Source organism: Eretmochelys imbricata, chromosome 25, assembly GCF_965152235.1.
Source record: "Eretmochelys imbricata isolate rEreImb1 chromosome 25, rEreImb1.hap1, whole genome shotgun sequence".
In the NCBI taxonomy this organism is placed as follows: domain Eukaryota; kingdom Metazoa; phylum Chordata; order Testudines; family Cheloniidae; genus Eretmochelys; species Eretmochelys imbricata.
This window is the reverse complement of record NC_135596.1, coordinates 14,615,756-14,629,160: the sequence shown is the minus strand read 5'-3', so window position 1 is coordinate 14,629,160 and position 13,405 is coordinate 14,615,756. Positions and strand designations below refer to the sequence as shown.

General features: G+C 56.9%; 1 protein-coding gene across 2 annotated transcripts in view; it reads left to right on the top strand.

Moving 5' to 3' along the window:
- The window catches only part of YJEFN3 (YjeF N-terminal domain containing 3), a 47,634-nt gene extending 35,532 nt beyond the window's left edge, over positions 1 to 12,102 (top strand). Inside the window, exons 5-8 of one of the 2 annotated variants that reach the window (XM_077805370.1) lie at positions 1,973 to 2,086; positions 4,814 to 4,964; positions 8,376 to 8,556; positions 11,465 to 12,102. In XM_077805370.1, coding sequence (XP_077661496.1) covers positions 1,973 to 2,086; positions 4,814 to 4,964; positions 8,376 to 8,556; positions 11,465 to 11,696 — 678 coding nt within the window. In that variant the 3' untranslated portion in view covers positions 11,697 to 12,102. Of the gene's footprint in view, positions 1 to 1,972; positions 2,087 to 4,813; positions 4,965 to 8,375; positions 8,597 to 11,464 lie in introns of those variants that run through there. The other variant, XM_077805371.1, reaches the window with a different exon arrangement.
- The last annotated feature ends 1,303 nt before the right edge of the window (positions 12,103 to 13,405 follow it).

Sequence of the window (13,405 nt, the reverse complement as noted above, 5' to 3'; positions counted from 1 at the left end):
TTCTGAGCACCCCCACGCTCCCAGAGCGAATGAGAGCAGCCCCAGGGCTGCTCTAATTTGTGCTCTGCTTCCTGTGGCCCCTAGGAATGGGAGGATACCCTAGTCAGCGTGCTGTCCCCAGTGCCAGGGCTGGTGCAGATCCTTTATGTCCAATGTGCAGAGGCATCCCAGCATGCTCTAGGTGAGACCCCTTGTCTGTACTGCTGCACACAGAGTCCGCCGGGTCCAGCTCTGGGCTAGAAGCCAGTCGCAACACTGCAGGAAATTCAGGAGCCGCTAAACGCTGCCAGAGCTGACTGACAAATAAAGATCAGACAAGCTAAATACAGCAACTCCCAGCGAAAATCCCATGGGAAAGGGTCGGGCAGGGCGCGAGGGAATGGAGCAGAGAAAGCTAAGAATAGCGCAGGCTGCTCCTCCAGAGCCCCGGGCCCCGGTGGCGTGATCCGTCTGACCAGGGCATGTCTCCTAGGGGGCCGGGACAGCGGTTACAGTCAATGCGCTGCAGGATGCGGCCAGGAACGCTGCTGCGATAGACGCATGAGGCTGGTGCTGGGAGCTCTCTAGCTGAGCGGCACTTTCCCAGCTTGGACCAAGGGCTGCCCACCACTCAGCTGCGCTCCACGCTCTGTGTCCCAGGAGCGCAGCGGTCTCCCTGCCAGATGTCACAGCAGCAGGGAGTTAGGGGGTGTGTGGGGGCGCTGGGGATTGCCCTCCCTGTAAACTCGGGGGTGGCTTGTCTTTCCTGGCTCTCTCATGCCCCGGGAAGGGCAGGGGGGATCTGTCCCATGTCATGCTGCAGTCTCTTGTAAGTGCTGTCAGTCGGAGAGGTCCCAGCGTGGTGCAAAGCCAGGCAGGCCCAGCGGCAAACACCGAATGGGAGCAAATGCAGCATCTCCCTGGACGCCTGCTAACGCCACCTGCCTGCCTCTCTTCAGCGCTCCCTGTATTCCAGCAATCAGGGGCAAGAGCACCTCCTGCTCCATTAATCCTGGCTAACTCAGGCTAGAATCACGCCAGGCTCCCAGGGAGGAACCAGCTGGGTCCTGTAACCACGAGCGTCATCCTGCCATTCCTCCACCTGATCCCTGAGGGGCTGTGGGAAGCCCCCAGGAGCCCTCCCAGACAAGCCCCTGGGGCTCTGCCAGCGGGTTAGACCCAGCTCCTTCTTTCAATACAAAGCTCATCCACTTGCCTGCTGCAAACTCGACCCAGAGGCCCATTTCCACGTCCCAGAGAAAAGCCCAGGACCAGCACTGGGCACGGTCAGGAGCTGGTCTGGTGAGAAAAGCACTGCCCCGTGCCCCTGCTTTGAGTGCTCTGCAAAGAGTGATTAAAACCCAACTCCCCTGCGGGGCGCAGGATTCTCCCTGCTCGTCTAATGGGGTGATGGGGCACCGAGAGGCAAAGCGACTTGCCCGAAGTTGCTCAGGGAATTGCATCTTCCAGTGGAACCCAGGAGTCAGCCTGAGTCCCTTCTCCACAGCCACAAGACCACCCTTCCCACCCCTCTGGTAGCCATCTGCTGGGCCAGTCATTCCGAGTGGGCCTCCCAGCTGAATAACCCCCCTGCAGCCGTTGGCTTAGTGCCATGGCGGTTCCCGAGCCAGCGCCCACTGGGCTCAGGGCGAGTCTTTCTAGTGATGCCGGCAGCGCTGGACTGGGCCCCGGGAGGAAGTGGGGTTTTTTACCCAGGAAAACTTTTGCCCAAATAAATTTGTTCGTCTTTAAGGTGCCACCGGACTCCAGGTTGTTTTTGTGAATACAGACTACCACAGCTACCTCTCTGATACTGGGCCCCAGGAGATTCCCTTTCTGCCTGTGGCCCTTTCAGATGCTGGGGGAGGGGAAGCAGAGGTCCAAAGGTGCTGGATTGCCTGCAGCTGCCAGTCAAGGTGGGGCAGAGGAAGGAAGGGGCTGGGGTGGGAAGAGGCCTTTTGGGTGCAGGTTAAAGTGTTCTCTCCTCCCTCAGGAATACGAGCCGACCATCTTTTACCCCAAGCGGTCCCTGAATTCCCTGTATCGGGATTTCACCACCCAGTGTGAAAAGATGGACATCCCCTTCCTCTCGTACCTGCCGACGGAGGTGAGCGACGCCCCGGTGGCACGGAGCGCGGGGGTGTGTGCGTGTGTGCACGTGGTCCCCCTCCCCTTTACTCTGCCCACCCCGCCGGCTGAGCCGTCCCCCATTCAGATCCAGCCCACGCGCTCTCCAGCCACGTGGGAGGCACGAGCGCCCCACCAGAAACCCAAACTTAACAGCCAAAGTTCTTCCAGGGTTTAGAGCCGTCACCCCGCAGCAAAGTCTGGCTTGAGCTAGTGCTGGGTGTCGGGGAGCAGGTTTCTGCAGCCTGACGCAGTGGGGGCTTTATAGGCACTGGGGACCTTGGGAGACTTTCAAATGGCCAGTGGGGGCATCCTCGGTGCAGGATTCACCAAGCTGCCGCTGTGCCTAAAGGAAGCGACTTCGGATCATTTCAACTGCGCCGTGCAGAGCTCTCCTTTCCCAAGGGAGCCGGCCCAGGGGGTTTCCCTGATCAGCCCCCGCGAGGCTTTGTCTGGCGGCTGCGCACGGTGGTGCTGCAGGGAGGCAGGTGTGTGCAAGGGCTTAAAGAACATCAGGTTTTCAGCTCTTTTTAAAGAGCGCCCCCTAATGGTGTGGGCTGCCTTGCTGCAGCCTGGGCTCTGACTCCAGCCCAGAGCATGGGTGGAGTGAGGGGGATTTGGAAGGGTTTTTTGGCCGTGCCAATCACATGCGTCCGAGCAGAGCCTCTCAGCTCTAACTCTCCTCCGGGCAGGGACTGTCTTTTCTCTCTGTGTTTGTACAGTGCCTAGCACAATGGGGGTGTGGGCCATGCCTGGGTCTCCTAGCGCTATAGTAATACAAATAATTAATAATCCTACTTAGATGCAGTTCTCTCAATACGGGTAAGAAGGAAGGCACAGGGGCTCCTAGGTTAAACCACCCGGGGCCTAATACTGGTGTGAGGGGAACCCAAAAGCTGAGATTATGGGGAGAAGGAGAGTGCAGACTAGATTTGAGGTGTAGTCCGTGCAGAGACAGTTATGGCCTTTTGTTCAGGCATCTGATCCGAGCATCAGGGTTCCAAAAACGCCAAACGGCGAGTGTGATCCGCTCGCTGCTGGAAAAGGAATTACTGAGTCTTATTTCCTACCTTCCCAAACAAACACTGCCAGATATTTTATTTTTTAAACATTGGACTCGGTTAAAGGAATGTGACCTCAAATTACTGTCCTGTGTGGCTCCATTCCACTGTATGGGCAAGAGCACAGTTGCTTTAAAACCCTTTGGGGTTTTGGTCCCAGATTCTGCCGCAGGCTCTGGAAATGCACAGTAGGAGAAGTTTCTAGTTACAGCAACAATAAGATCAAATATGTTCAATTTAAAACCTGTTACAACCTGGCTCCTTTTGGGGGCAGTGTTTTTTTTAAGCTGTGCCATAGAAGTTCAGCATCAGGACAGAAAAAAAATAAAAAACCCTGTAAAAATATTTTTTTACGCCCTTGCTTCTGGCCAGCGCACCAGGTTTTCACTCTGACGTCCTAGGTGTTAGCAGCTTTCACTAACCCTCTGGGAGACCAGGCCTGCTAACTTTAATCTTGTGATTTCGTCATTCCGGGAAGCCACCTGTCACTCCAATGCCTGTGGTCAGGCCTTAAAGAGAAACCTCCATGGGAGAACAACGATCGAAAATGACACAGATGAATCAAGCTGGCTTTCTTGCTGCATTCAGAAGTCCGAGCACTCTGTCTTGCTCTGCCTTCGTCTTTGGAGACATCCCCAAGGGAATGTTCCTCTTCTGTTGTGGGCCCCGGCCATTTGTGATCATTAAAGATCCTCTGGGAATTTTTGTAAGAGCCGGAGTGTGCTGCCCAGACTCCAGGTGTGGCAATTTCCAGCTTGCTTCCCTATAGCCCCCTGCATGGGATTAGTCTTCACTTCCTGGCCTAAACTGCAGAAGCCATGTTGCTACGTGCAGTTAGACAGCTGGAGCCTGATGGTCCTTCATCATGCCCGTTGGATGACACCCAGTCCACTGCTGTCACACCAACCGGGGGCAATGGCTCATGGTTACAGCTTCTAACCGAACCCAGTAGCTGCAGCCACCACCTACCGACACCCCACCCGGCCTGCGGCTCGAGCACGCACCCTAACACCGAACAATGCTTGATACAAGCCACATGTGCTTACTTCTCCTGCCGAGCCACTTCCTGAGCCCCCTGCAATAGATATAAACTGCCCACAGCTGTTCTCTCTCCATTGCTCTGAGCTGGCTGGACTGTTTGCAGAGGTTGATCTGCAGTGCTGGGCTGGGCAAAAGTTCCCAGCTAATCTGGAAGGCAGCTGGTCCTTTTATCTGCATCCAGGGCATGTTGTAGGGGGACACTTCGCTGAGGGGAGAAGGCTCTGTGAGATGCTTCTCTTTCTCATTGAATGGTACTGTCAGATGTTAGGGGCTTGCAGCTCTCATGGAGCCAGTGGGCTGACAGCATCTGTTCCGTCTCTATAGGAGTAACAGGGAGAGGGAAAGTGGCCACGGAGAGCTCGGCAGGCAGAGGGGATGGGGCTGTGCCCCAGCAGGAGGGTCTGTACAGGGAGAACATGGGGGAGGGCGGCCAGGACCGTGAGTCAGCAGCCCTGTGCACTGGACCGGGTGCACTCGGTCACCTTGGCCTTTGTGTGCGCGGGAGTCCACAGGGGGCTTATGGGCTGGATGAAGCCTTCCTGCCAGGTGCTGTGAGGCTCGGGCTGGCAGATGGGGGGTTTCTGACTGGGTCCCGTCCCCTCCAGGTCCAGCTGATCAATGACGCCTACAACATGGTGATTGACGCCATCCTGGGAGCCGACGCTGAGCCGGGGGAGGTGAAGGAGCCTTATGCCAGCATCTTAGGCACCCTGAAACAGATCCGGATCCCCATCATCAGCCTGGATGTGCCCTCAGGTGGGGATCCCAGAGCCTCCCTGGGGGGGATCCCCGCATCTCGCCTTATCCTCTCCTATTGGCACTTGCTCTCCCCACCGCGCACCCAAGAGTCCTCAGCCCTGGTTACCTGCCTTTCGCCACATCATGTCCATGTGGCTGCAGGTCTCACCCCCACCAGCCACATGATCTTACTTCCCCCTCCCCTTCTGGTCCTCCCAACCCCCTCTCTGTGGTCCCATCCCCTTCCTGCTTGTCCTTTCCTGCCCTTGGAATAGCCAGCAGGATCCGATCCACCAGGCAGCCCTGACCCATCCAGGGATGGTCGTCTTGTCCTCTGGCATGGGGCAGGGCCTTTGTCCTGGGTTGCAAAATGCTGGGCACAGCCAGTCTAACAATACTATTTCCTCAGGAAGGGCTGATCACTAGTCACTCCGGTAAGGACCCCTCCACCTCCCGCTTCTCTCTTGACACCCTCTGCAGCCAGGGACCCCTGGGGTTACTGGTTACATGCTAAGAGCAGCTTCAAGAAGAGCAAACCCCAGGCCAGATCAGTCATGTCATCGTGTGCATAAGAGCAGAGGACGAATAGGACTCCTGGGTTCTGTTCCCAGGTCTGAGAGGGAAGTGAGTTTTAGTGGGATAGCTAGGGGAGGCTGGGAGTCAGGCCTCTTGGGTTCTGTTCTCAGGTCTGAGAGAGAAGTGAGGTTTAGTGGGATAGCTAGGGGAGTCTGGGAGTCAGGCCTCTTGGGTTCTGTTCTCAGGTCTGAGAGAGAAGTGAGGTTTAGTGGGATAGCTAGGGGAGGCTGGGAGTCAGGACTCCTGGGTTCTGTTCTCAGGTCTGGGAGGGAAGTGAGGTTTAGTGGGTTAGTGCCTCAGTTTCCTGTGTAGACCAGGGAACATGGAATGGGGCTCATGAGGCTAAATTTGTACAGGTTTGCAAAGGGCCTTGAATTCTGGTGAACTAGGGCAGTGGTTCTCAGCCTTTTCCATTCCAGGACCTCCCCTTTAACTGGGACCACACTGGGGCCCTCCCACGCAGCAGTGCAGTGGGGAGCCTGTGACCTGGAGCGCTGAGGAGAGAAGCAGATTAGCGGGAGCAAAGCCAGCAGAAAGCACTGCTCGGTCTCTGCTGGGCTAACGAGAGATGTTCAATGGGGTTTGTAGGAGTGGCTGAGCAGGTGGCCCGGGGAGTGCAAATGCTGCCTGTAGGTCTGGGTTCGGATCCCGCGTTGCGGGGCTAGTGAGAAGTGAGTCCACAGTGGGATCCAGCCACAGAGGGATCCGTTCACGTTACAAAGCCAATCTGCCGTGTCTTTTGGGGGTGCAGCCGATCGGGACGGGGGGTGTTGTCAGAGGTTGGAGCTGGTGCCTTGCCCAGGGATGAGCTGGAGCGTCAATGGGTGGGCACTTTCCCCACCTGTGTGAAATGAAGGAGGAGGTGGCGCGTGACAGGGATCCACACAACAGCTGGATGCTGCGCTGATGCGTGGCACGAAAACAGTCCCTTCTCCTCCCTACAAAAGTGACCTAGCTTCTCCTCGGGGCTCTGACCCTGGGGAGCGTTTGAACCCTGTCTCCTGTGTGCCAGCTTCCCCTATTCCTGGGCGTCCTTTGCTTGCCAGCGGCTCTGGCAGAGCAGCTGAAAGGGAGCTGCCTCGCGTTGCATTCAAGGCATTTGTAATAAATACTACGCTCCCCGAAGCGAGACATGATGTAATTTCAACGCACAGTCGTGTCTGGTGGCCGGGCCTGGTATTGCCATCAGACTGCAGCGAAAACCCCCGCGCAGCCCAGCCAGGGGAAGAACAAACAGGAGCCCTTGAGATGTAAATGTGCAAATTCTCACCCAATGCCAGGGCCTGTGAGGGAGAAGCTGTTCTGGCTCTGCCCGGCCCCGCGTCCCCTAGGCTGGCTGCTGCCGTGGAGCGGAGGGACACAAGCCTCCCTCCGTTGGTACGGCGCTGCGGATCTCCGCTGTCTCTTCCACTCAGTCCGGGGGGTTGTGGGTGCAAGACCAGCTGGTGTGGGCAGAGGACCCACTCAGTTCATTAATCTGTCGGGTGGGATGTAAATCCGCCATCCTGCTGCTTGGCACTCTGCACCGATTATTTATTTGTATAGCCCTGGGTGAGGTTGACGGGGCATCGCAGCTCACTGACCCTAGCTGAATTCCAGCCTAGGAAGAGGCACTCTGCCTCTCTCTAAATTCCCTGAGTGGCAAAAACTGGATCCGACTTCCTTCTTTGCTTCCTCGCCCGCAGCGTTGCTGTGTGCAGGGCACGCAGCTGCTGAGTTCCACACTAGAAGTGTCTGCATGTCAGGCAGGAGAGACTAGCCAGAGCACAGTGTCCCCGACTGCTCCTGAGGGGCACAAAGGGGCTCTTCACCCAGCTGAGGTGTGATGGGTTTGGTCACAGAACCCCTCTTGGGACTGTTACCTGACGTGCTGAATTTACCTCTGAGCCCGTTTTCCCTGCCAGCTTGGGACTCCAGACCCCTGCCTTGCTGAGCCAGACACGCCATCCTGCTGCAACCCAGACCCGGGTCTGTTCCCCGTCCCCAACGCTGCAGACTTTAACCAAAACCTGCTCAGCAGGTGCACAAGGCGGGAATCTTTTGTCTCGCTGGGTTCCCACCCCTCCTTGTAACTGGAAAAGCCCCAGGTTTAAGAGGGATTCGAGTGTCAGGTGACACGTTCACATGTCCTGTGAGACCCCCTCCATTCTTCCAGGGCTGGCCCGCACCTATGCAGAAAGGCTTGCAGGTAAAGAAACCATTTACAACCAATTGTCCTAGTCAATGGGAGCCAACGAGATTCTAACCCACAATAGGACCTCAGAGTTATACTTCATATTCCTAGTTTCAGGCACAAGACTGATAAATTCACACAAATAGGAGGAACACACTCAGTAGATCATAAAAAGAAAAGGAGTACTTGTGGCACCTTAGAGACTAACCAATTTATTTGAGCATGAGCTTTCGTGAGCTACAGCTCACTTCATCAGATAAAGTGAGCTGTAGCTCACGAAAGCTCATGCTCAAATAAATTGGTTAGTCTCTAAGGTGCCACAAGTACTCCTTTTCTTTTTGCGAATACAGACTAACACGGCTGTTACTCTGAAACCTGTCAGTAGATCATAGGCTTTGTAACGATACTTTACAAGAGAACTTTTGCATAAAGCATATTCCAGTTACATCATATTCACACTTATAAGCGTATTTTTATAAAGGAGATGGAGTGCAACGTCCCGTGGCCCTGGGCAGGTGCGTGAGCTCTGGACACTCCTGTTAGTGACACGGGGGGAAAGGCAGACGTAGGAATGAGTATCCCCTTTCCCCACCTAACTCCTCCCTCCCTGTCAATGCCGTTCAGACACACCTTGCTGCGACTTGCCTCTGACCTTTCCTTTCTCTCCTTTGCCACGGCAGGGTGGGACGTGGAGACGGGAAACAGCGAGGGAATCAGCCCTGACATCCTCGTCTCCTTGACCGCGCCCAAGCAGTGCGCAACCCGCTTCCTGGGCAGGCACCACTTCCTCGCTGGCCGCTTCCTGCCCTACGATGTGCAGAAGAAATTTGAGCTCAACCTGCCCGAATACTCAGGCACAGAGTGTGTGGTTTCGCTTTAAGGCTCTGGGGGAAGCGGGGGCGGGGAGGGGAGTTGAGGGTGGGGAGAGAGGAAAAGCCACCCAGCTCCTTCAGAATAAAAAGGCTTCAAAGCGTTTTGTATTTTTTGAGCAGCTGGGTGACTCCCTGCTGGGATACTGTGTCCGGGCAGCAGGGCCTGGCTTCCCATCCAGAGGGCAAGCAGCTCCCAGGGAGGGCGTCTGCTGGCAGGAGGTCCTTGGGCACCTCAGGCCACCATGACCAAGCCTTCATGTTGATCATTTAAACTCGGGGGGGTGCCCAGGGGATCAAAGGCAACACTGAACCGAACCCCTCTCCTCCCATGGGTCCCACACCCCCAGCGTCTCAGCCCAGGCCGCGGGGTTAAATTGTGGAGTCACAGGGGCAACTGTGTCATTTTGCGGCAGGGTGAGGAAGGCCGGGTGGCTTGTTCCTGCCAGGAGCTCAGATACCCCAGCAATGGGCACCCATGTAAGCGCCTTGCTGAATAGGTCCCTCCAAGATGAATTGTCTCCCAAAGGCAGGTGGGGGATGTACGGCAGGAAGAAACATGTGCTCGGCCCCTGGCAGGACAGGCCCAGCTGACCTCATAGGCCTTTCCCATCACTCACTGCCCTGATCCACGTGTTGGGATTTCTCAGTGCCCTTTTCGCAGGAATCCTATGTGAACAGGAGCCTGCTCTGTAGCCAACCAGTTGGCAGGTTGCTGCTGCCGCGAGCCGAGGAAAGAGCAGAGAGAGGCAGGATCAGGAGGCGATTTCCTACTTCTCGCCCCGTGGGCCTCAGCTGCTGCTCTTGTCGGCGATCTGCCCGCATGTGGAAAGGGAAGGAAATGACCTCCCTCTGCACTTGCTGTAACTGCCCAGCTGCCCCTCAGCCAGAGAACAGGGCTCTCCTTGGGCTGCGGCCTGGTGTGCTCTGGACATTGCGCCTAGAAGGTTTCTGTGTTGCTCTCCCCGAGCTGCCAAGAGCTAGGGGTCACTGAGCCGCCTCGGAGCTGGGGGAATGGTTGGGTGGCCATCGCCCAAGGGGTAACCACCGAGGAAGGCCGTGGGTTCACAGGGTGGTCAGCACCGCCCTGCTTAGCAGGCGTCCCCCAGCGCTGGCTCAGTGCAGTGATGGGGGCGGGGGTCCAGCACATGTCACTAGCAAAGGATTCCCCTAGAGGTAACAGGGACCCAGGCTAGCACCATGGCCAGCAGGCTAACTACCGCAGGCAACAGCGATTTGGGCAGCTCCCCAGTGAATCCTGCCCGAAGCGGTGGCCGGTGCTGTTCCTAGCCTGGCTGCTTTGCCATGCGGGGAGAAACCTGCATTTTTCTGCAGATCAGTGAAATCTCCAGGGGCCAGATGCACCCCCTCCCTGCCCCCACATCGTCTTCCACCTGTTCTGAGCTAAAGCTCTTGGTGGCCACTCCGTTTGCACCAGCTCCTGGTTCCCAGGTGCAGCAAAACGACAAAGCAGAGCTTAGGTGGTAGCGTTCCCTTTCCCAGTGCAAACTCCCCTGGGTGCAAACTCCCCTGGGAACTGGCCCGGCGAGTGTTCTCTGAAGTAGGAAGCACAGTAGGCTGGATGAGACCGATTTTATTACAAGGGCTTAGTAGCTGTTAGCAGCCCTGCCTCCCTCCCTGTACTGTTAGCAAGACCCAGCGAGGGAGGGGGACCTACTGCTGTTTACGCAGCGAACCCTCCATCCCAGCTCAGCTTGTTCCATTTATGTTGGTACATTTCTTCTTTGGGGAGCTGGAGTTTGTATGACACGGGAGCGTTGATGCTGAGTGAGAGCATGGCTCGGTTTTGGGAAGCTCACGCAGCGTACTGCCCGGTCCAGGGGGCTGCACAGCCTCCCCAAATCTGGCCCAATATGCTGCCTTGGGGCCCTCGTGTCACGGAGTCCCTGGGCGATGCTCTGGAACTGCTCCCCATGAAGCCAGTCAGGACTCTGGGGCAGTCGCCTTTCTGTGAGCAGCCTGTCTTCAGGACACACAGCTCACCCGGCTTCCACCTTCCTGGGTCTGACCTCAGAGCATTCAGCATCCTCTGCCCCTCCGTGCGCTTCCCACAGCGAGTCCGCTCAGGCGGGGCTCCTGGGGAAGCCAGAGGGTCCTGCCCCCCAACTCCGCAGTCAGACCTGACTCTCAGCCAGCCAGTAAAACAGAGGTTTATTAGACTACAGGAACATGGTCTAAAACAGAGCTTGCAGGTGCAGAGAACCGGATCCCATTTTGGGGGGCAGTGAGCCAGACAACCCCGTCTGCCCTTCATTCCATGTCTCCATCCAGACCCAAACTGAAGCTCCCTCCAGCCCCTCCTCCCCTGGGCTTTGTTCCTTTCCCAGGCCAGGAGGTCACCTGATTCCTTTGTTCTCCAACCCTTTAGCTCTCACCTTGCAGGGGGGGAAGGGCCCAGGCCATCAGTTGCCAGGAGACAGGGTGTCGGCCATTCTCTGTGTCTAGAACCCTGCACATACCTGCCCTCTAGGGCTCTGCAATGATCATACACCCTTACCCCACCACCTAGATACTTAAGAACTGCCTAGGGGAAACTGAGGCACCCCCACACTATTCAGAGGAAACATTAAGAACAGTCCCATTTCGTCACACCTCGGTGCCAGCAGATAACATAAGAACATAAGAATGGCCCTACTAGGTCAGACCAAAGGTCCATCTAGCCCAGTGTCCTGTTTTCCGACAGCAGCCAGTGCCAGGTGTCCCAGAGGGAGTGACCAGATCAGGGAATCATCAAGTGACCCATTGCCTGTCACCCATTCCCAGCTTCTGGCAAACAGAGGCCAGGGGCACCAAGGCAGCAGGACCTGCCCCCGCCCACCCTCCCATAGCATTTAAGGTGGGGCCTGGGGTGAGTCACACATGGCCTGATTCTCCACCAGGGCAGCTAAGCAGAATTTTGTCCTCGACCTCACTGGAAGCAAGATCAAGGCCGGAGCCTCCCTACAGCTTCCTTCTCCCCACGCACATGAGGCAAGCGACTTGCTTCGATGGCCCCTAGTGGCTCCGCAGGGCCACAGCTCTGGCCTGGTTATGCTCCAGGATGCTTTGGCCACTCCCCACATGGACTCTGGTTTGTCTGATGGAGGCCCTGTGGCACTGTCTGGACACTGATTTTCCAGCTCCTGCCTTTACCTCCCCTGACCTGAGCACGCCACTGAGCCACAAACGGGAGGCCCACGACCCGCTGTGCTCTGCCAACCCTGCCGCCTGCCGAGGTCACGCAAGGTAAGCTGCAGGCTGGGCAGGGCGAGCCAGGGGAATCGTGTGTGTGTGTGTAGACAGTGATATGCTCTTTTAATGAGGATTATCCAAGTCAGTGACAGCAGCGTCCGCCCCGCAGGGGGAACTGAACGGACTAGAGAATCTGGGCCAGGCATTGTGTGGTGGAGCACAGCAGGGCAGGTGGCTCCCTTGGGATTTGTTCCTGCGGGTGTTGAATGTTTCTGTGTCTCTGGGCTCCTGGAGCTTTGTCGTTTGTGTGCAAACAGAGAGCCAGGGGAGAACGCTGCTAATAAAGATGGGCTTGGAACCGACCCAAGGTGCCTGGGCTTTTTATTCAGCATGTCAGCTGGGTGTTAAGAGCTGTCTGGGGCCCTTAAGACAGCACAGGGCTGTCATTTCCACCCGGGCTGGTTTTCGTTGTCTTTTCGCCTCCGCTCGAGCATGATGAATCCATTACCAAACTGGGGCTGTGGATGGGGAACAATTGGGTCACCTCCCAGGCTGTACGTAGGCTGCCGTTTGAAATCCTGCCAAAGTCAAAGCAATGCGCCTTAGCCTCTGCTCAGCCCTGGCAACCCCAAGGCTGCTCTCACCTTGCAGGTCAGATCGCAAGTGGTGCTTAGACACTGAAAGAACCTGGTCCCTGGTGTTGCCAGAAGGCCGAGTGATCGTGGAGAGGGTTGTTAACCAGTCAGTCCCATCTCTGTGAAATGCATCATCTCCAGACATCTCCTGAGCTTGTGCATCTGCAGAAGGGGGCTACTCCATCTTGTTGCCCCCCGCCAAGTGGTAGCAGGTGCTGAGGCCTTGCAGGCTGGTTTCCTACTGGAGGAAAAAGGTCTATCTCCTGGGCTTGCAGGGGTGCTGGCTGTTATGCCCCAGTCCCTGCCCGGCGCTCTGCCCCTCAGCCTGTTGGATTGGGTTTGATTCCTTGGAGCTTTGCGGAACGGGAGCGATGCCCCCAGCACCGTGGGGGGTTTTTTTAAAGTGCAATTTCCTTTCAGGAACCCGAGGACAGGCTCCTGGTGGCATCAGAGAGATTCACAGCCCTTAAGGCCAACTGGGTCACCAAGTCCCACCATCTGCATTGCCCAGGCCAACAAACTGTACCCAGGACTCCTGCACCCCGCCCAACAGAAGGGAGTGTCACTGTTTGAGAACTGCCCCGTGCTGGTTTGAAGAGGCCAAGGGACAGAGAAGCCAGTTTAATTACCCTCCCTGTTTAAAAGGCGCATCTTACCCCCAGTGCGAATGGAGAACAAACCCTCTGATGTGGGCCGGAGTGACGCCCACTCAGGCGTGGACTGCCGCCCCCGGGGGTACCCCGTTGTGCCCAGGGTCGAGCTCTCCACCAGCCTGCTAATGCCACTTCCTTCCCCTGGCCTTCCTCTTCGCCCTGGGCCCGGGGGCGGGAAGCAGCGTCTGGGCAAAGCAGGTATCTAATTGTGTCACTGGCGAGTGACCGCATCACTGGTCCTGCCAGGCTGGCGCTGCCTGGGCACGGAACGACCTCGCTCCTCGGGAGCGGACAGAGTGGGGGAGGAGGGGGAATCTTTCGTTGGCCCGTCTTCTGCCGGAGAGAGACGCAAGCTTGGGCG